General features: G+C 32.1%; 1 protein-coding gene and 1 non-coding gene across 2 annotated transcripts; one reads left to right on the forward strand and one right to left on the reverse strand.

Moving 5' to 3' along the window:
• Nucleotides 1–2994: 2994 nt before the first annotated feature.
• LOC140885806 (small nucleolar RNA R71) lies at nucleotides 2995–3105 on the reverse strand. The gene has a single exon (XR_012151222.1). It is a non-coding gene; the product is annotated as a small nucleolar RNA R71 (small nucleolar RNA).
• A 2840-nt stretch (nucleotides 3106–5945) lies between these two features.
• LOC140878963 (phosphoribosylaminoimidazole carboxylase, chloroplastic-like) lies at nucleotides 5946–8384 on the forward strand. The gene is made up of 6 exons (XM_073282591.1): nucleotides 5946–5969; nucleotides 6754–6827; nucleotides 7073–7220; nucleotides 7365–7538; nucleotides 8007–8094; nucleotides 8365–8384. Exons 1-6 carry the CDS (start codon nucleotides 5946–5948, stop codon nucleotides 8382–8384), a joined length of 528 nt encoding a protein of 175 aa, XP_073138692.1.
• The last annotated feature ends 15620 nt before the right edge of the window (nucleotides 8385–24004 follow it).

A 24004-nucleotide genomic window follows, 5' to 3' on the forward strand; every position in this document is an offset into this window, starting at 1 on the left:
GAATTGCCAGAAATCGGGTAAGAGAAAGAAGAAATTATATGAATTCTTGATCGACTGATTAAAAATTTTGTTTTGTGCTTGAGTTTCTAGACAGAAACTCAAATAATCAGGATTGTTGCAATCCAAACTACGTTAGATTAGTTTGGAAATATTAAAGCAACATTGAGATTAGATCAAGCGATTAGAATTCGATTGAGAATGTTAGATTGAGATATGGGACAAGACAGCAGATCAGAGTTAATGGATTTTGAGATGAATAATTGTTTGATTGTGCCAGATAATCTAGACATGAGATATCAAATTCTGAAAAAGGCACACTACAACAGATTAAATATCCATTCAATTGTTTGTAAATGTGTACGAATTACGTGGAAATCAGTATTGGTGAAAGAAAATGGAAGACGACATGATAGAATTGAATTTCAGATACCTACATTTCTAGTAATATAAACAGAAAAGAAGAGACCAAGTGGTCTATGTAACAATTTAGCCGCTTTAGAGCCGAAGTAAGATTAATTTTCGAGAGATTTTTAGTCAAAAAAAACTACTCATATCGTCATGATTTTGTAATTTGTATTGGGATAGATTCCGACAGATTTAGGAATACATTGTATTAGCTGTAATACAAATATGAGTTGATAGTTGTTAAGAAGTTAGTGATATGAAGAAATTAAAGGAATTATTGAAATCTATTGTCGAGTGATGAAACTTAAAATTTGTAATTATTTATATGTTAAAAAGTGTGTTTTAAAATTTAAGTTTAATTAAAATTATGAAGTTGTATTATTTTAGTGTTATGTGTTTATATTTAAATGTTTTAAAAAAATGTTGTATTTTACGGTTTGCGCAGGTTTGGTAAAAATAAAATTACTCAAGCTACAGAGGTCATAATGGAGTAATCTCAAAACTTGTAGAATCACAAAAGAGGCATCTTCAACTTTGTAGAAGACAAGAAATTCCAAAAACTTCATTAAGATGATCAAAATAATCAAACATCAAAATGGAGACAGATTTACTTTTACTATGACCATCTTGGAGTAACAATATCATAAGTATTTCATATATTATCCAAAAGGGGTGAATGAGTTGTCAAAACACATCTACAGACAAAGGGCTACGTGTTATATGTTTTGTGCAGAAGCAAAATCGAAAGTCTAAGGCATCAAACATGCCAATTAAAGTTGGGTCAATGTATTGACATTCAAGGAGACAAGCACCCACCAACTTTACTATTCCATATTTAATGAGTTTTGGACTCTTGCTCTCATTTATCCTATAAATATATGTGTTGTATAAGCTTTTTAGTGTGCAAAAGTGTAGAGAAGTCCTCATTTGTAAAATAAATATTGTGTGTGTGAGAATAAAAGTTTGAGTGTGCATATTTCTCAAGTTCAAGTATGAAATTTATTTTATCCTTACTCTTGAGTTGCATGTTCATGGCAAGCTAAATATTTTTATGTCAAGGTGAAAAGGTTTCATTGTTGGTCAAGTAAGATTGTTTATATTTTGTATATTCTTCTCTTTTTCTATTTCTATTTTGTTTTTCTAATTGATCCTTATTTGTAGATATAATTTTAGAAGATTTGTTGTTATCTATTTAAATCAAATACTTGGTACCTTGAATGTGGTTACCTTGATTTGTTGTCAAATATGATACAATAAATACTAAAATAATTATATACTATAAATATAAGTATCTATTTATAATAAAGTCATATATATTATTTAGACGATAGCGTGACACTATCGGTTGTTCTAAATAATATATTGTGATTTGAACTAACATTTACTTTCTCGCATCTAACTTTTACTTTATCGCAACTAACATTTACTTTTCCGCAACTAACATTTACTTTCTCGCATATAACATTTACTTTTCCGCAACTAACATTTACTTTCTCGCATATAACATAAAGTCATATATTTTATTTAGACGATAGCGTGGCCCTGCCGGTTGTTCTAAATGAAATATTGTGATTTGATCTAACATTTACTTTTATGTCAATTTATATTTATGCATTTATATATATATAGTGGGTATCATGTATTAAATATCGGTTAATCTGATATTAATATAGTGGGAACTATATTATATGATATACTTGTTTAAATATTTCATTGTTCTTTTATGTTTATTCTTATTTTAGTTTCTTTTATTTATTTTTATTAAGAAATCTTAAATAAACCAACGATGAACCTTTGAAACCTTGACAATTTTATAATTTGTGTATTTGAAGTTTCATAATAATATTTCCATCTATAATATATCATGCTAAAATTAAGCTTACAGCATCCTCTCCGTGGATCGATCTCGTACTCACGAGTATATTACTTGCAGACAACCTATACTTGGGTGAATTACAATTTAAGTTGTAGTAAGTTTTTGGCGCCGTTGCCGGGGAGGTATAAATTAAGTTTAATTTTATGTTATTTATGTAAATAGTATGTTGTTTTTAATTGTATGATTGTTTGGAGTCGTAAACAAAGTGGTAGACTTGTTCGAGTAACTGAAAATATTTTAAACATGGACGATAATTCTAATAATCAAGATGATAATAATAATAATAATAATAATAATAATAATAATAATAATAATAATAATAATAATAATCATCATCATCATCATCAAGAACATGAACAACCAAGAACACTTAGGCACCATATGAATCCAATAAGAACTAGTACACCATCTTGTTTAGTTTTTCCTCCTGATGCATCTAATTTCAATTTTAAGCCACAAGTCATTCAACTTTTACCAAATTTTCATGGCTTAGATTCTGAAAATCCATATTTGCATTTAAGAGAATTTGAGGAGGTTTGCAACACTTATAATGATCAAAATTGTAGCATGGATACTGTTCGATTAAAGCTTTTTCCTTTTTTCTTAAAAGATAAAGCTAAAACATGGTTGCAAAATTTGAGATCAAGTTCAATAAGATCATGGGAAGAAATGCAACAACAATTTCTAAAAAAGTTTTTTCCTTCCCATAGAACAAACTCTTTTAAAAGACAAATTACAACTTTTTCTCAAAAACAAGGGGAAACATTTTATCAATGTTGGGATAGATATAAAGAGTTACTTAATACATGCCCACATCATGGTTTTGAAATATGGAGGATAGTTTTTCACTTTTATGAAGGTTTAATACCTAAAGATAGGCAAATGATAGAATTCATGTGTAATGGAACTTTTGAAGATAAAAACCCAAATGAAGCTATAGAATATTTGGAGTCATTAGCAGAAAATGCTCAAAATAGGGATAATATAGGCTCAATTGAACCACCAAGTAAAACCAATAATTCAACAAATGGGGGTGGTATTTATTATCTTAAAGATGATGTAGATGTTCAAGCTAAACTTGCATCTTTAGCAAGAAAAATCGAGTCATTAGAAATAAAAAGGAGTGATCAATTAAAAAGTTTTCAAGAAATTGTTTTTCATATATGTGACACACATGATCATCTTACAAAAAATTGTCCTACTTTGCCTTCATTTAAAGAATGTCTCCATGAACAAGCCAATCATGTTAACAATTTTAAAAAACCAACATCAGATCCTTTTTCACAAACATATAATCCTGGTTGGAGAAATCATCCTAATTTAAGTTGGAGGAACGATAATAATGCACAACCTTCACAACAACCTTTTCACAATAACCAAAGTCATCAAGGTTGCTCCTTATATCCCACCTCCAAGAAAACATTTTGAAGATGAAATTCATGCATACATTCAAAAGCAAGAGTCTATCAATATTCAAAACATTCAATCTATGAATGATTTGAAAGAAACTCTTACAAAATTTGCATCTGCACTTAATATTCATGAAAAAGGAAAATTTTCATCTCAACCACAACCTAATCCTAAAAATCAAAATCAAGAAAAATTTGATCAAGTAAAATATGTTATTACTCTTAGAAGTGGTAAAATAGTTAATGATCCATATAGTGATGAAAACAAAGATCAGTCAAACTCAAAGAGTAAGGATGAAAATCTTGATACTTTCGAAAAAGATGATACTTTGAGTCCTAAGATTAAGAAAGTTGATGATAAATTATCTAAAATAATGTGTGAGTTAAATAAACATGTTCCTTTCCCTCATGCATTAGTTAATAATAAAAAAACAAAAAAATGATTCTGATATTTATGATATTTTTAAACAAGTAAAAATAAATATTCCATTATTAGATGCTATTAAACAAGTGCCTTCTTATGCAAAGTTTTTAAAAGATTTATGTACTGTGAAAAGACAATTGCATGTAAAGAAGAAAGCATTCTTAACGGAGCAAGTAAGCTCTATTATTCAAAATAATTCTACCTTGAAATATAAAGATCCCGGTTGTCCAACAATTTCATGTATTATTGGAAAAAATAAAATTAAAAAAACTTTGTTAGATTTGGGAGCAAGTGTGAATTTAATTCCTTATTCAGTTTATGAAAAGCTTAAGTTGGGAGATTTAAAACCTACATCTGTTACTCTTTTACTAGCCGATAGGTCAATCAAAATACCTAGAGGTATTGTAGAAGATGTATTAGTTCAAGTTGATAAATTCATATATCCCGTGGATTTTATTGTCTTGGATACACAACCAATAGAAGTACATAACGAAATTCCAGTAATATTGGGAAGTCCATTTCTAGCAACTTCAAATGCTTTAATTAATTGTCTAAATGGAATAATGAAATTGTCTTTTGGAAATATGACTTTAGAACTTAATGTGTTCAATTCACTACAAGAAAATGTCAATTCAACAACACACAAAAGACAACGGTTTTATGTCAAAACCGTTGTCTTGAACCCTTTAACAACGGTTTTCACTAAAATCGTTGTCTTTAAACATTTTTTTATCAAAAACAACGAAAACCGTTGTCTTTCTGGGGCAAAAGACAACGGTTTTTTAAAACCGTTGTCTATTAGCGGGTTTTTTTGGAGCTACAACAAGGGTTTTTGGCAACCGTTGTCTTTGTGCATTTTTTTTAAGGTCAAATACAACGGTTTTTAAAAACCGTTGTCTTTAAGCGGATTTTTTTGAAGCTACAACAATGATTTCTTATAATCCGTTGTATTTTATATTTTTATTTTTAAAAATGATATATTATTTTCCTTTTCCTGTACGTGCACCATCTATTCCATTTCAAGCTTCTTCTCTATATCGCGATTCTTTTTTCAACTCTCAACCCTAGCCGCCCACTCTTCTCGTCGAATCGCCGTCCTTTCTCCCGAATCATAAAAACTGTTTTGGGTTTTTTGTTTCACACATCGTAATCTTCATTTTGAGCCAAAGATCGACTGATTCGAGCCCTTTTTTCGTGCGGCCGAAGTGTTGTCGCGACTTGCTTCTGTGCACTTCTTCTCCGGTGAGTTTCAACGCCGATTTTCGGTCGATTCTTGATGTTCTAGCGTGGATTCAAAATTTAAAATATTATGTAACTGAAGTTGTGTTCTTGCAGCCCGTATGAGTCATGATTCGGCAAGTATTGCTGCTGTTCCATTCCAGCCTGCTTTAGCTTTGAGTTTTGGGATTATAAGTTCTGTTTAAATGTTTTTCCTAAAGATTTGTTTGATACCTTGCAAAATATTTAGTATATTTTGTTTCGAAAGTCTTTTAATATTTTTTATATTTAGCAAATGAGTAATGAGCATTTTGATTTCTCCGTTTGATCAATGCTTAGAGTTTTTTTTGTTTTTTTTTTTTTCAAGGCTTAAGGAGTACGATTTTATTGATCTGTTTGTTACACGTGACATCTGAGTCATTCAAAGGATCTACAAAAAGCCAGACAAAGAATACATTCACATATAAACAAGGAGCGACATAACTATTCCGTTCTGATCTTTGTGAATCTACAAACCTGGTAAATTCTGCTTGATTTTGGGTAATGCACTGATAGATATTTGTCTTAATTGATAACTTGTATTACCGATAAGCCAACTTTTGTAACTATATGGATGGGTAGAAATTTAGCAGGGAAGGTGGGACAAACATTTGAAGAAGCATAGATATGATTTTTGCCTTCTGCTGATCTGCTCCACTTTCTTGAGCGTCCATTTTCACTTGATTTTGCAGCTTCTCCATGATATTACTCATCTCCCGAGGTAGGTTGAAAGGGATAAAAACCACGTTATGATTTTTGGTGGAATGCATGCATCTTTATACTTGTGTGTGTATTCAACCCTATTATGGAAGTTACTTCTTTAGCATATTGACATGGAAATGATGATTGTAACTCAAAAGATCTGGTATGTAGAATCTAGTTATAAGCTTGGTCCATTAACTTTCAAACTCCAGAATTAAGGTTTATGAAAGCTTTATTAATTAATTTATTTGCTGCCAAATTTGGTAAAATATTGGCCTTCGTATTGTTGCTTTAATTGTTTTCTATGATTCTTTTTATGTTTGAAATAGATAGTACGGTTTTTGGTGTCCAAACTTGAACTCTACTTTGTAAATCTAGAATAGGTGTTGACTGTTGAGAATGTTAACTGCTCCCTCAAAACTTCTATTATTTTTTTATTGAGGTTTATTTATTTATATGGTGTGGGTGTTTATTCTAATCACTCTATCTGCTTACTAAGCATAAATTATGATGTTGAGAGATGCCACCCTCAACAGTTAAGTGTTTTTAATTTAGAAATTGTTTTCATAATCATTGAAAAATTTAATGGATATATTATATTATTTCATTTTGTAGGTTAATACAATGTCTAGACTAGGCGATTAAATGGTTTTAAATTCCATCCTTTGTTTTCAATGCAGGAGCTTTCTGTCATAGTGGCTAGAGGAAGAGATAATACTATGGTGTGCTATCCTGTTGTAGAAACTATCCACAGGCAATTACATTCACTTTTTTTATATATATATATAATTCTACACTCGACACGCTTGATGTGACTCAAATCCCAGGGTTCCAATTCTGGGAAACCTATTGCTCCATAAATATGCCGATTGGTTGGTCGTTGCTAATTTACTTTGGACCAGTACTAGTTTTTTTTTTGTGTGGTATATATTTGTCTTTAACCATTTTTAGAACTTTTCACGTATTTTAAATTTTTTGGTACCTGCATTATATGTGTAGGGAGAACATTTGTCACATTGTCAAGTCCCCTGCCAATGTGTCGTGGAAGATTCTAAGGCTTGCAACTGATGTTGCATACAAGGCCGTGAGTTCTTTAGACGGTGCTGGTATATTTGCGGTTGAGTTGTTTTTGACAGCTGATGGCCAGGTTATACATTGATTCATATTATTTCACTTGCATTAAATACTCAATATTGATGCATCTTTACATATAAATAATTGCATACTGGCGTTTTAACTTTGCAGTTTTGTGTAGATTGTTCGTGCTTACTTAAATGTCCAATTTCCTTAGGTCTTACTCAATGAAGTGGCACCCAGACCTCATAATAGTGGGCATCACACAATTGAGTCGTGTTTTGCTTCACAATATGAGAACCATCTGAGGGCCGTTGTTGGTCTTACACTAGGCAATCCATCGATGAAGACTCCAGCAGCTATCATGTACAATATACTGGGAGAAGAGGAGGTAATTTTACTATTCAAAAAACCCTTATGCGTTGCCTTTGAGAACGACATAAAATGACCTCCTTTGGCCAATAAATATGAGATTTCCAAAAGAGTAGCTGTTTATTTTGTTTGTCACCACTTGAAATTTCCAAACTAAGTTTCTTTGTACTACAAAGATTCTCATCACATGCGGTATCATTACTCTTTATTTGGCAGCTGATATCTTTTGCTGGATTTAACATGTTAGGATAGATGATTCAGTTTTCTTATGAAGCCTCAAGGAATTCGGTAAAAGATGGATGATTATTCAATGTTAAGGTGGTAGTTGGCATATCAATGAACTGTTGTGTTTAATTTTGTGTAACCTTCCTTATAGGGGAGATAGCGCTATTGATTGTCCCTGGTAGCTAATACTGTCTCTAAGTCCAGAATTTGTCTTCAATTGCTACCAGCCTTTAAATAACATACAAGTCATTTCTGAATACAGGGAGAACTAGGTTTCCTACTTGTCAATCAATTAATTGGAAGTGCATTGAGAATCCCTGGAGCATCAGTTCATTGGTATGACAAACCAGGTTAGTCAATCTTGTGCTCAGGGCGCATGTTCTATTTTATTTACTCTATCGGGTCTGCATGGTTAATCATACAATTGTTGACCAACCTTTGAAGTTGTCTCTTCTCAATCTTGGAATTTGTTCATTAGACGTAACTGACAAAAGAGGTTGATCTTGCATATGAGTTTAATATATGATCTCCATTTTTCTTGTAGTGTTTATTCTATTTCTGTGCTAATTCTCTAGAATTTGCATTTATTGTTGTTGTAATCTTGTTCTGAATTTTTGCAGGGGATAAAGATGGATGTTAATCAATGGTGAAACGAGTATTCCAAGTTAATTTATATAGATTAGTTCATAACTCTATTTTCTAGTGTAGATTGAATTAGAATTAGAATTTTGATTGATTTGTAATATTGAAAAAAATTATATTAAATTTTATTTTGGAAATTTTAAATTGTGATTGATTTATAATATTTAATATTTGAATATTAAAATTTAATTTTTTTTTGTTTTTATTTGAGAAACGACAACGGATTTAACCTGTTGCAAAATCGTTGTCGTATGTATTCAAAGACAACGGATTTAAACTGTTGCAGAACCGTTGTCATAAGCCTCAAAAGACAACGGATTTAAACTGTTGCAGAACCGTTGTCGTATGTCTCCTAAGACAATGGATATAAACTGTTGCAACACCATTTTGGTATGTCTCCAAAGACAACGGATATAAACCGTTGTCGTAGGTCATGCTTTTTATAACATCAACAGTTACAACAGTTTTAACTCCCCCTACAACAACGGATTTTATCCGTTGTCGTTTTCCATTTTTCTTGTAGTGATTTATGTAAACAACCAAGTATTAATGAAGATGAAGATGATAATGCAATAGAAACAATCGTGGAAGAAAATATACACCAAGAAAACTTAAATCAACAATCTGAAGTTTGTTTAGTGGAAAGTTTTGATTCAAAAAATGTTTTTAAATCAAAGTTATTTGAAGAAATTAATGAACTTGAAGAAGTAAAAGAAAATGATCATCCAAAACTTGAATTAAAACCCTTACCAATAGAACTAAAATATGCTTTTCTTGGTGAAAATCAAACATATCCTATTGTAATATCTTCTACCCTCTTACCAAAACAAGAAGAAGATTTAATAACACTACTTAAAAAACACAAAAATGCAATTGGATGAACTTTGCAAGATATAAAAGGTATAAATCCTTTAATCTGCACACATAGAATTCACTTGAAAGAAAATGCTAAAACATATCAACAACCACAAAGAAGATTAAATCCACACATGAAAGAAGTTGTTAAAAATGAAGTTTTAAAACTATTAGATGCCGGAATTATTTATCCAATCTCGGATATTAAATGGGTAAGTCCAACACAAGTAGTACCAAAAAAATCAGGCATCGCTGTTATAAAAAATGAAAAGGGAGAATTATTACAAGCTAGGATTCCATCTAGTTGGCGTATGTGCATTGATTATAGAAAATTAAATGATGAAACTAGAAAAGATCACTTTCCGTTACCATTTTTAGATCAAATTTTAGAGAAAGTGACAGGTAATCCTTATTATTGTTTTCTTGATGGGTATTCGGGGTATTATCAAATACCAATATCATTAGAAGATCAAGAAAAAACTACTTTCACTTGTCCGTTCGGAACTTTTGCTTTTAAAAGAATGCCATTTGGTTTATGTAATGCCCCGGCTACTTTTCAAAGATGCATGCTAAGTATTTTTAGTGACATGATTGAAGAATTTGTGGAAGTTTTTATGGATGATATAACTGTTTTTGGAAACTCATTTGAAAACTGTCTTAAAAATTTGGAAGAAGTTTTAAAAAGATGTGAAGAAAAAAATCTTGTTTTAAATTGGGAAAAATGTCACTACATGGTTAAATCCAGAATTGTGTTAGGGCATGTCATATCTGAAAAAGGAATTGAAGTTGATAAAGCTAAGGTTGATGTTATTGCTAATTTACCATCACCAAACACGATCAAAGAAATTCGATCATTTTTGGGTCATGCGGGATTTTATAGAAGATTTATAAAAAATTTTAGCATAATATCAAAACCAATTTCAAATCTTTTAACAAAAGATGCACAATTTGAATGGACTCAAGAATGTGAAACTGCTTTTAAAAAGATAATTAATCTTTTAACTACATCACCTATTTTACAACCTCCTGATTGGTCTTTACCATTTGAATTAATGTGTGATGCAAGTGATTATGCTGTAGGAGCCGTGTTAGGACAAAGAAAAGAAGGTAAACCTTATGTGATCTATTATGCAAGTAGAACTTTAAATAGTGCTCAAATCAATTATTTAACAACTGAAAAAGAATTACTTTCAGTAGTGTTTGCATTAGATAAATTTCGATCCTATTTAATTGGTTCTACTACTATTGTTTACACTGATCATTATGCCATAAAATATTTATCAAATAAACAAGATGCTAAGCCGAGATTAATAAGATGGATTTTGTTGTTACAAGAATTTGATCTTGTAATAAAAGATAAAAAAGGAAAAGAAAATGTAGTAGCCGATCATTTATCAAGAATAATTTTTGAATCATATCAAAATGAAATACCAATAAATGAAAATTTTCCGGATGATCAACTATTTTATGCTACTACTATGCCTTGGTTTGCTAATATTGTAAATTTTCTTGTGACAAATCAGATGCCTTCTCATTGGAGTTCACAAGATAAAAATAAATTCTTGAAAGAGGTCAAAAATTTTATTGGGATTATCCTTATTTGTTTAAGTATTGTCCTGATCAAATTTTTTGACGATACATACCCGACAATGAGGTAAGTAGTGTCATTAAATTTTGTCATTCTGAGGCATGTGGAGGTCATTTTTCGTCAAAGAAAACAGCTGCAAAAATCTTTTAATGTGGATTTTATTGGCCTTCTTTATTCAAAGATACACATTCATTTTGCAAATCTTGTGAAAATTGTCAGAAAATGGGTTCAATTTCAAAACGAAACATGATGCCTTTAAATCCAATCATGATTATTGAAATATTTGACAGTTGGGGAATAGATTTTATGGGTCCATTTCCATTATCCTTTGGATTCACTTATATTTTAGTGGCTGTCGGATTATGTATCAAAATGGATTGAAGCAATTGCATGTAGAACTAATGTTCATAAAGTTGTGATAAAATTTTTGAAAGAAAATATTTTTAGTCGATTTGAAATACCTAGAGCTATAATCAGTGATGGGGGAAGTCATTTTATAAATAAATCATTTTCTTCGTTGTTAAGAAAATATGGTATTACACATAAAGTTTCTACTCCATATCACCCTCAAACGAATGATCGGGTTGAACTTGCAAATAAAGAAATAAAACAAATTTTGGAAAAAACAGTCAATCCAAATCGAAAAGAATGGTCTTTAAGATTAAGTGATGCATTATGGGCATATAGAACTGCATTTAAAACATCATTGGGGATGTCACCATATAGATTAGTTTTTGAAAAGCATTGTCATCTACCTGTTGAAATTGAACATAAAGCTTATTGGGCAATTAAAGCGTTTAATACTAATTTAGATGATGCATCTAAATTAAGAAAATTGCAACTAAATGAACTAGAAGAATTAAGAAATGATGCATATGAAAATGCAAAGATTTATAAAGATAAAACAAAAGCATTTCATGATAAAAATATTATGAGAAAATCTTTTGAAATCGGACAAAAAGTTTTACTTTATAATTTTCGCTTGCATTTGTTTCCAGGAAAACTTAGATCGCGATGGTCTGGACCATTTATTGTTAAATTTGTCTATCCTCATGGTGCTGTTGATGTTGAAAATCCTAAAAATAATAATGTATTTAAAGTTAATGGGCAAAGACTTAAACCGTTTATAGAAAATGAAGTTCTTAATGAAGAGTTTATGCCTTTATATGATCCAACTTAATTGTTACTTATATTTTTATTTTATTTTTGCAGAATTGAGTTCACTTCCCGGTTAAGTGGCGGATAACGGTACTCCGTGACTACTTTCACTCGGTTTTATTTCAATTTCCCAAAATAATTGAATATATATATATATATATAAATATATATTATGGATGAAGCTATCAAAAAACTTGGTAAATATTTTCCATTTGTTTCTAAAAAAGTTCTAAGAATGATTTATGAAGGCAGATGTGAAAGATTGAGAATGCTTATGCAAAAAGAAATCTCGGAGGATATTCGTCTTATAATTGAAGCCAAGGTTCGATTAGGTGGTGAAGTTCCAAAATTCTTACTTGTTCGAAATATGTCTGGACTAGGTAAAAGTACCTATGCGAAGAAAAGAAGGGCTAAAAGGTTAGATGTTTGTCATAATTGTGCCAGATGGACTTGTAATAGACAATGCAGATCTTTGGGATATGTTTTCATAAATAGAGAAGATAAAATTGATTTCATTAAGAATGGGCTGAGTAAAGAGTCATTAGATGATATCTCATTGACTCTTGAGACGCATTCTAGTGGAGATGTACAAGGTCAACTTCTCCATTTATGGAAACTATTCCAAGCGCAGCATCATGGTAATGGTCTTGGGAATCTGACTAAAAAAGACCCTATTTGCCAATTTATAAGAAAATTGGATGGTAAGCCAACCCTCGACTCATAAATATTGAAGGAACACTGTGAGCCACAATCACATCACTGTTTATACGCATGCATGTTATTATTATATATTATTGTTTTTTACTATTTTCATCATTTTGTTCACATCTGTATTCCTATTTCTGTCTTATTCCTTGTTTTCCTTATAAAATCACTCAACTCTCTCTATATTTTTGAAAAGAAAAAAAAAACATGACAGGATCTTCTTCACAAAAATTGAAAAATATTTGTGTCTTTTGTGGTTCTAATACTGGAAATAATGAAATATTTGTTGATGCAGCAATTAATCTTGGAAAAAAGTTAGCAGAGAGAAAAATTCACTTGGTTTACGGAGGAGGCAATATTGGGTTAATGGGATCTATTTCAACAGCAGCTCATCTTGGAGGTAGTCAGGTTTTGGGTATTATTCCTTCAGCTTTAGCTGAAGGAAATATTACAGGTGTTACGGTTGGGGAAGAGTTGAAAGTTTCATCAATGTTTAGCTGAAGGAAATATTACAGGTGTTACGGTTGGGGAAGAGTTGAAAGTTTCATCAATGTACGAGAGAATAACTAAAATAATAGAAAATTCTGATGCTTTTATTGCCTTACCTGGTGGTTTTGGTACTTTAGAAGAAATTTTTCATGTTGTTTCTTGGGCACAACTTAATATCTATATAAACCTGTTGGCTTGTTGAATATCAATAACTATTATGATGGTTTGTTGACTTTTCTTGATGTAGCCGTGGAACAAAATTTTATTTCAGAAAATTCACGAAGGATGCTCATCTCTGCTTCGAATGAAGACCAATTAATTGATGATCTCCAAGCTTTTGTTCATCAACGTGATTCGGCTATAACAAAGATCAATTGGTCTCAACCAACCAGTAAGAAAAGAAAACTGGATCATTGATTCAACATGTCACAAAATGGTTTGCGTTTGTTCCTCATCTTCAATAAATTGCAGGTGATATCTCTTTCATTATGTACTCTTTTTTTTGCAGCCAAGCAAAAAAGAGAAAAATAGAAAAAAAAATAAAAACAAAATGGGTTTATTCTTTGTAAATTACCCTATTTTATTTTCAATATTAGGTTATTTGATTGTCTGCTTTACATATTAACTATTTTCAATGAGTGTATAATTTTATTCCAACTCCATGAGTGAAAACTAGTTATATATATATATGAAATACTTTAACCCGAGAGAATATGGAGTTGAGACTTTTACATTAATATTTCTGATGATATACATGTTATGAAAATGATTTTTATTATCCTTTTAATTATATTATTCTCAAAGTTTTTAGAAAATATTTATGTAAAAAAAATTATATATATTTAATATTTTGATATTGTGTGAAATATATATGTATAGCCCATCCAATTACATATTAATATATTGGTTGATAATGAGATTTATAAATAAACATATGATCTCCTCACAAGTGTGTTTTTAAAATTTCAAAGTTTGCATATTTGAATATATATATTAAGGAATAAAAATCTAACTTGTGATTTTATGATATGTTATTACTAAGAGACTAGTAATTAGCCGGTTTGGGGGTGTGATAAAACTTAAAATTTGTAATTATTTATATGTTAAAAAGTGTGTTTTAAAATTTAAGTTTAATTAAAATTATGAAGTTGTATTATTTTAGTGTTATGTGTTTGTATTTAAATGTTTTACTAAAATGTTGTATTTTAATGTTTGCGCAGGTTTGGTAAAAATAAAATTACTCAAGCTACAGAGATCATAATGGAGTAATCTCAAAACCTGTAGAATCACAAAAGAGGCATCTTCAACTTTGTAGAAGACAAGAAATTCCAAAAACTTCATTAAGATGATCAAAATAATCAAACATCAAAATGGAGACAGATTTACTTTTACTATGACCAGCTTGGAGTAAAAATATCATAAGTATTTCATATTTTATCCAAAAGGGGTGAATGAGTTGTCAAAACACATCTACAGACAAAGGGCTACGTGTTATATGCTTTGTGCAGAAGCAAAATCGGAAGTCTAAGGCATCAAACATGCCAATTAAAGTTGGGTCAATGTATTGACATTCAAGGAGACAAGCACCCACCAACTTTACTATTCCATATTTAATGAGTTTTGGACCTTTGCTCTCATTTGACCTATAAATATATGTGTTGTATAAGCTTTGTAGTGTGCAAGAGTGTAGAGAAGTCCTCATTTGTAAAATAAATATTGTGTGTGTGAGAATAAAAGTTTGAGTGTGCATATTTCTCAAGTTCAAGTATGAATTTTATTTTATCCTTACTCTTGAGTTTCATGTTCATGGCAAGCTAAATCTTTTTATGTCAAGGTGAAAAGGTTTCATTGTTGGTCAAGTAAGATTGTTTATATTTTGTATATTCTTCTCTTTTTCTTTTTCTATTTTGTTTTTCTAATTGATCCTTATTTGTAGGTATAATTTTGGAAGATTTGTTGTTATCTATTTACATCAAATACTTGGTACCTTGAATGTGGTTACCTTGATTTGTTGTCAAATATGATACAATAAATACTACAATAATTATATACTATAAATATAAGTATCTATTTATAATAAAGTCATATATATTATTTAGACGATAGCGTGACACTGTCGGTTGTTCTAAATAATATATTGTGATTTGAACTAACATTTACTTTCTCGCATCTAACTTTTACTTTATCGCAACTAACATTTACTTTTCCGCAGCTAACATTTATTTTTTCTCATATAACATTTACTTTTCCGCAACTAACATTTACTTTCTCGCATATAACATAAAGTCATATATTTTATTTAGACGATAGCGTGGCTCTGCCTGTTATTCTAAATAAAATATTGTGATTTGATCTAACATTTACTTTTATGTCAATTTATATTTATGCATTTATATATATATAATGGGTACCATGTATTAAATATCGGTTAATCTGATATTAATATAGTGGGAACTATATTATATGATATACTTGTTTAAATATTTCATTGTTCTTTTATGTTTATTCTTATTTTAGTTTCTTTTATTTATTTTTATTAAGCAATATTAAATAAACCAACAATGAACCTTTGAAACCTTGACAATTTTATAATTTGTGTATTTGAAGTTTCATAATAATATTTCCATCTATAATATATCATGCTAAAATTAAACTTACAGCATCCTCTCCGTGGATCGATCTAAGTTTCATAATAATATTTCCATCTATAATATATCATGCTAAAATTAAACTTACAGCATCCTCTCCGTGGATCGATCTTGTACTCACGAGTATATTACTTGCAGACAACCTACACTTGGGTGAATTACAATTTAAGTTGTAGCATCGAGATAGAAACTTTAGATTTTTTTTTGATAGAGTGTGGCATCGATTTTCAGAGGTTTTGAGTGTTTGGTTGTATGTGATTGCATTATACCATTCTTTGCTCGATGGATTGTCAGATATGACTATCCAGATTTTCGAGAATATGCTCAGAACTATAGTACTACATTCGGTACTAGCTGAAAGATTTTTGCCACTTGATTATTATGATTCCTGTGATAGTTATCGGATAGATATAGAGATAGTGCTTTTGATTATTAGATGATAAGAAAATCAGAATTCCGTTGTGTTGAGACAGTATTTCAAAAGTATCAGTTATCAAATTAGATGTGATTTGAGGAAAAACAGAGAATATTAAGTTTGATCAAGAACAGAGTAGAATAGATAGAATTAGTAATGAATGACAGATACGGATTTTGAAGCTTGAACAGAGTGATCAGTGAGAACGTTCTTCTCGGAGCATTATCTGACACAGAAAGATATTTCAGATATGATCTTTGTGTATAGGTTAAATAAAATTAGGTAGACTCTTACCTATGGATTTTAAGGTTAAATAGAAGTCGATAAGACTTTCAGCTAATCAGAATAACCGATACAGATTTTGATCCAGAGAAAAAGCAGCCTGATGTCAGCTAACTCAAAGATTAAAGAATAAGGAAATAGATATGATTGAAGAAGCGATCAATAAGAGGAATAGGATACGATATAAGAAAAGATATATGAAGAATTTAAGTAAGTATTACTTCAGTTAGATATACAGTTTACAAGATTTTGTGATAAGAGTGAACGCAATTTCGAGAACGAAATCATTCCTTAGAGGGGGAGAATTGTAAAGCCGTGAAAATATTAAGTTATTAATTACGGAATTTGAGATTTAAATTCCGAATTTTGGGAATATATTAATTGGAGAATTTACGGAATTAGAGATTGAATTTCCAAGTCAGAAATATTTAATTTGAGAATTATGGATATTGAGAATTAAATTTCGGGATTTTTAAATTAAAAGATTACAATATTTGAATTGATTATTTATGAATTTAAAAATTAAATGTGGAGTTTGGAAAGGAGAAAGGATTATATTAGATATAAAGCATTGAAAAGGGACCAAGTTGCAAATATGCAAAAACTAAGGGACCAAAGTGCAATTGATGTGCAAGTGGGAAATTACACATGGCTTGCATGTATATCAATTGCACGTGTATTCATTCCATTTTTAGCAGCAGAATTCGAGAGTTTCAGCTAAGAAGAAGAAGAAATGCTGATTTTAATATTTCCAATTCCGATTAAAGTTAGTCCATCTGGTAGAATTCATAATTGATCGTATATTCTCGATCACGGCTTCGAGTTCTACATTTTGACGTAAGTTTGATTAAGTTATACAATGTTTTAAATTTTGAGATATTTTGATAATTAAGATTTGATTGTATAAACGTATTTTAGTTTATACGACGATAGCATATTTAAGTTTAAAAAAGATCGTCGTTTGGACATTTTTTGAATTATGAAATATTTTTTGAAATTCTGATTTTTGGGAGCTGCATATTTCAAAATTTAAGATTGATTTTGTGTATGATATGGTGTTTAGATAGTGATAATATTGATGATTATGCTTTTGGATTTATCGAATTTGAGCCGTTACGCCGTCAGTTTTTGTTTGATGAATTTCTGAAAAATGGAGATGTTGAATTCGAATTTTTAGTGATGAAATGATATTGATATGAGTTAGATATTAATGTTGGAATGATTTTTATGTTGTTAGAATCATCGGTTTTGAATTGCTACGCCGTCAGTTTGAATTTCGGTTATATTATCAAGTTTTGAAGTGTTTAAGCAATTGTAAGATTTAGATGAGATTGAATGCTAATATTTGAGTCATAAACACTTCAATTCAGATTTAAGTTGAAAGATATCGAGTTCGATTCGATGAGTTCGAATGGTTTGAAGTTGAATCAAACTTAAGAAACTAGCAAGGTGTTTTTGATCAAGAAGTGCAAGGGTTCAGAGGTTTGAGTTCAGATCAAATGTATGATTCGACATTATCCTAGACAGGTAGAACAAATCGAAAACGTGGTGGTTTTCGAGTTTATCAAATCACATACTTGCGTGATTATTTTCTCTTATATAGTTCGATGTACTATATGATGAATGTTATTGTTTGAGCATGCCTGATTGTCTTAGATGGATGTTTATTGATTGTTATGAGTTATCTAAATGTGGTAGATTGTTTATAGAATTTGAATGTCTACCTCTTGAGCCACCATTCTTTCAGGGTTATTTCTTGAGCTACAATTCTTTCGAAACCCTGGAAACAGAATCGAAAAAGAAATATTGTATGTGGTGGATTTATATATGGGAGGCTAGGAAATAGATTTGAGTCCTATTGCCAGAATTCCCAATATAGTGTTCACAGTCCAGACAATAAGAGCTTGTTACCACCCCGAGCGGGAGCGTAGGTGGGAGGCCTGATTTTTGTGCCTTATTCTATTTCCAGGATCCCAACGAGATGATTTATAAAAATATCGATTCTGTGAGATTTGAATCATATAACCCTCAACCTGTACTTAAGTCTATATGATATTGAATGATTTTCTTTGATAGAAATTTGGCAGGTAAGGGTATATGGAATTTGTGATTTATGATAGTAGAATACTGATTTGATATGTTTATATGTTTATATATATGTCATTCATACTGAGATTTATTCTCATCGAAGTTATCCGGCTGGTGTTTTTCTTGTATGTGTGCATTGCATCAGGTTGAAGCTTAAGCGAGTCAGCTTAGATGGGGAGCTCGAGGAGAAGTCATAGAAGTGGATATCTTGGGTTTTAGAAGATTTTTAGCTCCTTATATGTGGTTCAAGCATGCTTAGATGTTAAGTGTACTTGATATGTTCAAAAATATTTTGGATTACTTGGTTTACTCTAGCATTTTGATGTATCTAAGCTTCTAGTTGATATAAGAAATGCATGTGATTAAACTTGTCACTTGGTGTATGTATTTATGCAGATTTCATATTTGAATAGCATGTTTATGTTTGATTAAAGGATGTATTGTTATGCAAGATTAAGGGCTTGAAGTTGGGAAAGCTTTGCTTGTTTTTTATTCTGATTTAAGGCTGGAACAGGGAGCGCCCGAAATGCAAGATTTTGAAGTTCGAGCGCAACCCTCTGCCAACTTTTTGCCCGGAAGAATTTTATGGAGCGCCCGAGCTGCAATATTTTTCAGTTCGAGCGCACCCCAGTTTGAAAAAAAAAATTGTGTTGTTTGATTAGCCCTTTGCTTAAACTTGATTATGTTTAATTGCCCAATGAAAATTGAGATTAGCACCCGAGGTCCCCACACAAGTACTCCTCGATCTACTATATCCTAATCATCACTGATTGGGCTTACTCGTCGACCACCTCAATCTACTGCGGCACACACTTGGCCTTTCAGTTATAATCAAATCAGGAAACCACTAATTCTCGAAACCTACCTGGTTCGATCAATAACCTTGACCCAATTTTCACAAGTTTACTATTCCCAAATGCAAGAATCACACTGATTCAACACATCTATCCCTGACAGCATCAGGCAATAGCTAAGAGTAGTCACTGGCACTCAACTTGCGCCATTAAAAAACTACTAACCGCTACCTTGTTCACTCAAAACGAACACTAAGGCAAACTAAACCCAAGAAATTCTCTTTGATCTATCCACCGAGATCATTTCCATCACATGGAAAAATCCTACGCTTATTATCTGAAGATATCAGACGATATTTCGCGTCATCACTGGTAGAAATCCGACTACCTACTAGACCCACTTGTCTAGCAAAATCTCATTGGTCAAACCTATCTACTCAGAGCACTCACTCGTCAAGGAAACCTTCCGAGACTGGTTTTGAAATCAAAAAAACCAAAACCAATATTGTTACGCCTTAAACGCATACAAATCTCGTGTTATGAGATTAATGTTTTTAATGCATTAACAAATCTCATATTATTATGTTTTGATGATTACAAAACTCGGTTAATTGTTACTAACCATTTAAAGTGAGACTTTGCAGATTAGATCATATTAACAATCAAATTCTTGGAAGTTACTTTGAAGTTGTAAAAGAAATGGACAAGGACAAGCCAATATTATAAAGCAAAAACTTGCAAAATTCACCGGGAAATTTTTTGTCATCCAAATCAGATCTCCAACAGTGAAAATCAAGATCAGGATGTTCTCAAGCTTCTCTCCAAATTTGAGAGCAATCCAACAGCTGGATATGGAGATATAATTTTTTTAACAAAGCTGCACAGTACTTACTTCTACAAGGAATGAACTATGAAGACTCAAATTCAGAAAATAACTGGGAATGCTTAGGTTATTAAAATCCGATCTCTACCGATCACATGGATTTCCATGATGTTTTAAAGTCTGTATCCAAATTTCAAATCAATCCAACGGCTGGATATGGAGTTATGATTTTTGCAAATATGTTGAACAGTAGCTATTTCTGCAAGGAGCTAACTGCTGAAGTATCGGATTCAGAAGACTACTGGAATCGATGGAGGCATCCAAATCCAATCTCCACCAATCACGATCAATATCAGGATGTTACAAAGATTGTGTGTTAATTTCAGGCCAATCCAACGGATGGATTGTGAGATTCGAATTTTTGAAAAGTAATGCTCAGAACAAAAGCGAGAACGTGATTTTGCGACTTCCGAGATTTACTGGACGTGTTTGATTCCTTCAAATTCAATCTCTACCGTTCAGATTGCAGGTTGAGATGTTTTCAAGCGACTGTCCAAATTTGAGCTCAATCCAACTGTTAGATTGAGAGATATGATCTTTCCACAAAATCTGCTCAGTGCTGGAAAAAGAAGGCAGCGGCGCCTACACTTTGTCTCTACTCCTTGGCTTCCCAATAAACGTTCCAAACACACAAATTCAAATTCAAATCTTTGCCAACTATAAATAGAGGCTTGCCAAGACCATTTAGAGACATCCCAACTCATTTCTTCTCTCATTTGCAAGCAATATTCTCTCTACCAAAGTGCTCAATCAATATTTGAGAGTTATTTGTGAAAATAGTTTGTGAGTTGGTTGTGCTATTGTTGTAAACACTTAGTGTGAAGCCAAGTGTATTGTGAGATTGTTGTAAACACTTGAGTGTGAAGCCAAGTGTTTTTGTTGAGGCTATCCTTAGAGCCATTAAGGCCAAGTGTTCGAGTTGTATCGGCGCGGTGATCGTGTTGAGTTGTAAAGGCTATCCTTGGAGCCATCAAGGCCAAGTGTTCGAGTGCTAGTGGATCCTTGGTTAATCGTACTTAACCAAGAAGGGGAGACGTAGACGATTTATCGTCGAACTTCCATAAACAATTCCTATCTCTCTTTTACTTCTTTATTTACTTTACGCATTTATTTACCGCTTTATATTTGATTGCTTTACTAGTCTTCCGCTTGCGTTTAGTATAATCGCTTTAAATTGCTAAAGTTGCCAAAGAACCTAATCCCCCCCCCCCCCCACCATTAGGTTCTAACAAGTGGTATCAGAGCCATTTGAAAATACTTTTCAAAACCTTTTTATGGCAAACCTAGCAAGTGATTATGCTCAAGGGCAATCTACTAATCGTCCTCCTCTTTTCAATGGCATAAACTACGGGTATTGTAAAAATCGTATGTCCCTATATATCCAATCCGTAGACTATGACCTGTGGAAAGTGACGGTGAAAGGTCCCTATACACCTATGAAAATAGTTGATGGGGTTGAAATTCCTAAGGGAATGGATGACTTTTCAAAAGAGGACATGAAATTAATTTCGCAAAATGCTAAAGCTATGAATATCTTGCATTGTTCCTTAGATATGAACGAGTACAACCGGATATCGATGTGCTCATCTGCTAAAAAGATATGGGACAAGCTAGAGATATGTCACGAAGGCACCAACCAAGTGAAAGAAACAAAGATCGACTTACTCCAACTCAAATACGAAACATTTGAGATGGAATCCAACGAAGATGTTGACACCATGTTCCGAAGACTTACTCAAATCATCAATGAGTTAGCACAATTGGGAGAATAATATCCTACCAAGCAAGTTTGGAGGAGAGCTCTTCGTGCCCTACCAAAAGAATGGGATGCAAAGAGAACTGTCATCATCGAATCCAACAAAAGGGACACTGCCACCTATGATCTTGATCAACTACATGGGACCCTAAAAACCCATGAGTTAGAAGTGTCCATAAGAAAAGAATCAAAGAAAGAAGATGTCAAGCACAAAGGGATAGCCTTGACTACACAAGTCGAAGAAGATGACGATGATGACATGGCTCTCTTCGCAAGAAAATTCAAGAAATTCATGCGAGGAAACAAATTCAAAAAGGACAAGAAACCTGAGAAAGAAGTGACCTGCTACAACTGTCAACAACAAGGTCACTACGCCAATGAATGCCCACTCAAGAAGAAAGTGGACAAAGGAAAGAAGAAAGCCCTACTAGCTACCTGGAGTGATAGCGACGACGACGACGAGGAAGCAAACCTCTGCTTAATGGCTAAAAGTGATGACATCGTCTATGACGACGATGACGAGGTACCTACTTATGATGAACTCTTACATGCTTATAAAGATATGTTTGATATGGTTAAGGTTCTTAGAAAAGAGAATAGAAATCTTAAAAAGGAATTAGAAACTAAGGAGCATGATAACCTTAGACTTAAGGATGACTTAGATCACTTAGAAAAATCTTTCGATAAATTCAATGTGAGTAGCAATAAATTGAACAACCTACTTAGCATGCAGAAATGTAGCTTTGATAAGGGAGGAATAGGCTATGGTAAAAAGTCTATAGACTTTGCTAGTCTAATAGCTAAAGCTAAAATGAGATCAACCCCTACTTGTTCTTATTGTTGCAAATCTGGTCATGTTAGACATAAATGCAGATCATTGAAATATCAATATGTTCAAAAGAGCTATATGAAATGGAGGCCTAAGAGTACTTAACAACTCATTAGTCGGCATTATGAGATCACAATCTAAGGGAGTTCAATATAGACCGGCTTAAAAATGCCTTGACTTGCGGCTGGTCTCCCTGTTGAACGTTGCTCTGTCCAAGGAAATAGGTTTTTAAAGTGGCCATATGCCCTACCTACTACTGGAAGCACTCTTGGAAAGTGGCGATGATGTTGCTATGAGAGACTGAACTCTTAGAAGTCTATTTTTTATCTCTCTTTTCTAACATTGTGGACCCAAAAGAACTAAAGGGTACCAAAATCAATTATTTTCAGGGAAACAAGAAAAATGCTCTCCCTAGCATATGGTATCTAGACAGTGGATGTTCTAGACATATGATGGGGAACAAGGATCTTCTTCAAACAATCAAACCAAAGGAGAAGGGGACTGTCACCTTTGGAGACAACAGCAAAGGAGTAATTGAAGGCATCGGCTCAATAGGTATATCTAATTCTTGTCTAATTGATGATGTACTCCTAGTGAAAGGACTTAAGCATAATCTACTAATCATAAGTCAATTGTGCGATAGAGGTTATGAAGTCAAATTCACTCCCCAACACTACACTGTATCATTTATTAGTGACAAATCCATAAATTTCAAAGGATATAGAAGTGAGAACGTTTACAAGGTCTCTTTAAATAATTTATCTTTATCAAATATAAAAAGCCTTGTATCCGTGAATGTTGATGACAACATTCTTTGGCATAGACGATTGGGTCATGTTGGTCCTAGTACCATCGAAAAACTTTTAAAACTTGACTTAGTCGTTGGTATGCCAAAACTTGATTTGAAACTTGATTCTGTTTGTGATGCGTGTAAATTTGGCAAACATACAAGGGAATCTTTTAAAAGCAAAAATTTTGTATCCACTTCTATGCCCCTTGAACTTCTCCACCTAGATCTATGTGGTCCCTCGAGGAACGCTAGTTTAGGAGGAAAACTTTATGCGTTTGTCATTGTAGATGATTTTTCACGTTACACGTGGACATTGTTTTTAGCTCACAAAAATGATG

The sequence above is a fragment of the Henckelia pumila genome, chromosome 2, assembly GCF_033568475.1.
Source record: "Henckelia pumila isolate YLH828 chromosome 2, ASM3356847v2, whole genome shotgun sequence".
Classification (NCBI taxonomy): domain Eukaryota; kingdom Viridiplantae; phylum Streptophyta; class Magnoliopsida; order Lamiales; family Gesneriaceae; genus Henckelia; species Henckelia pumila.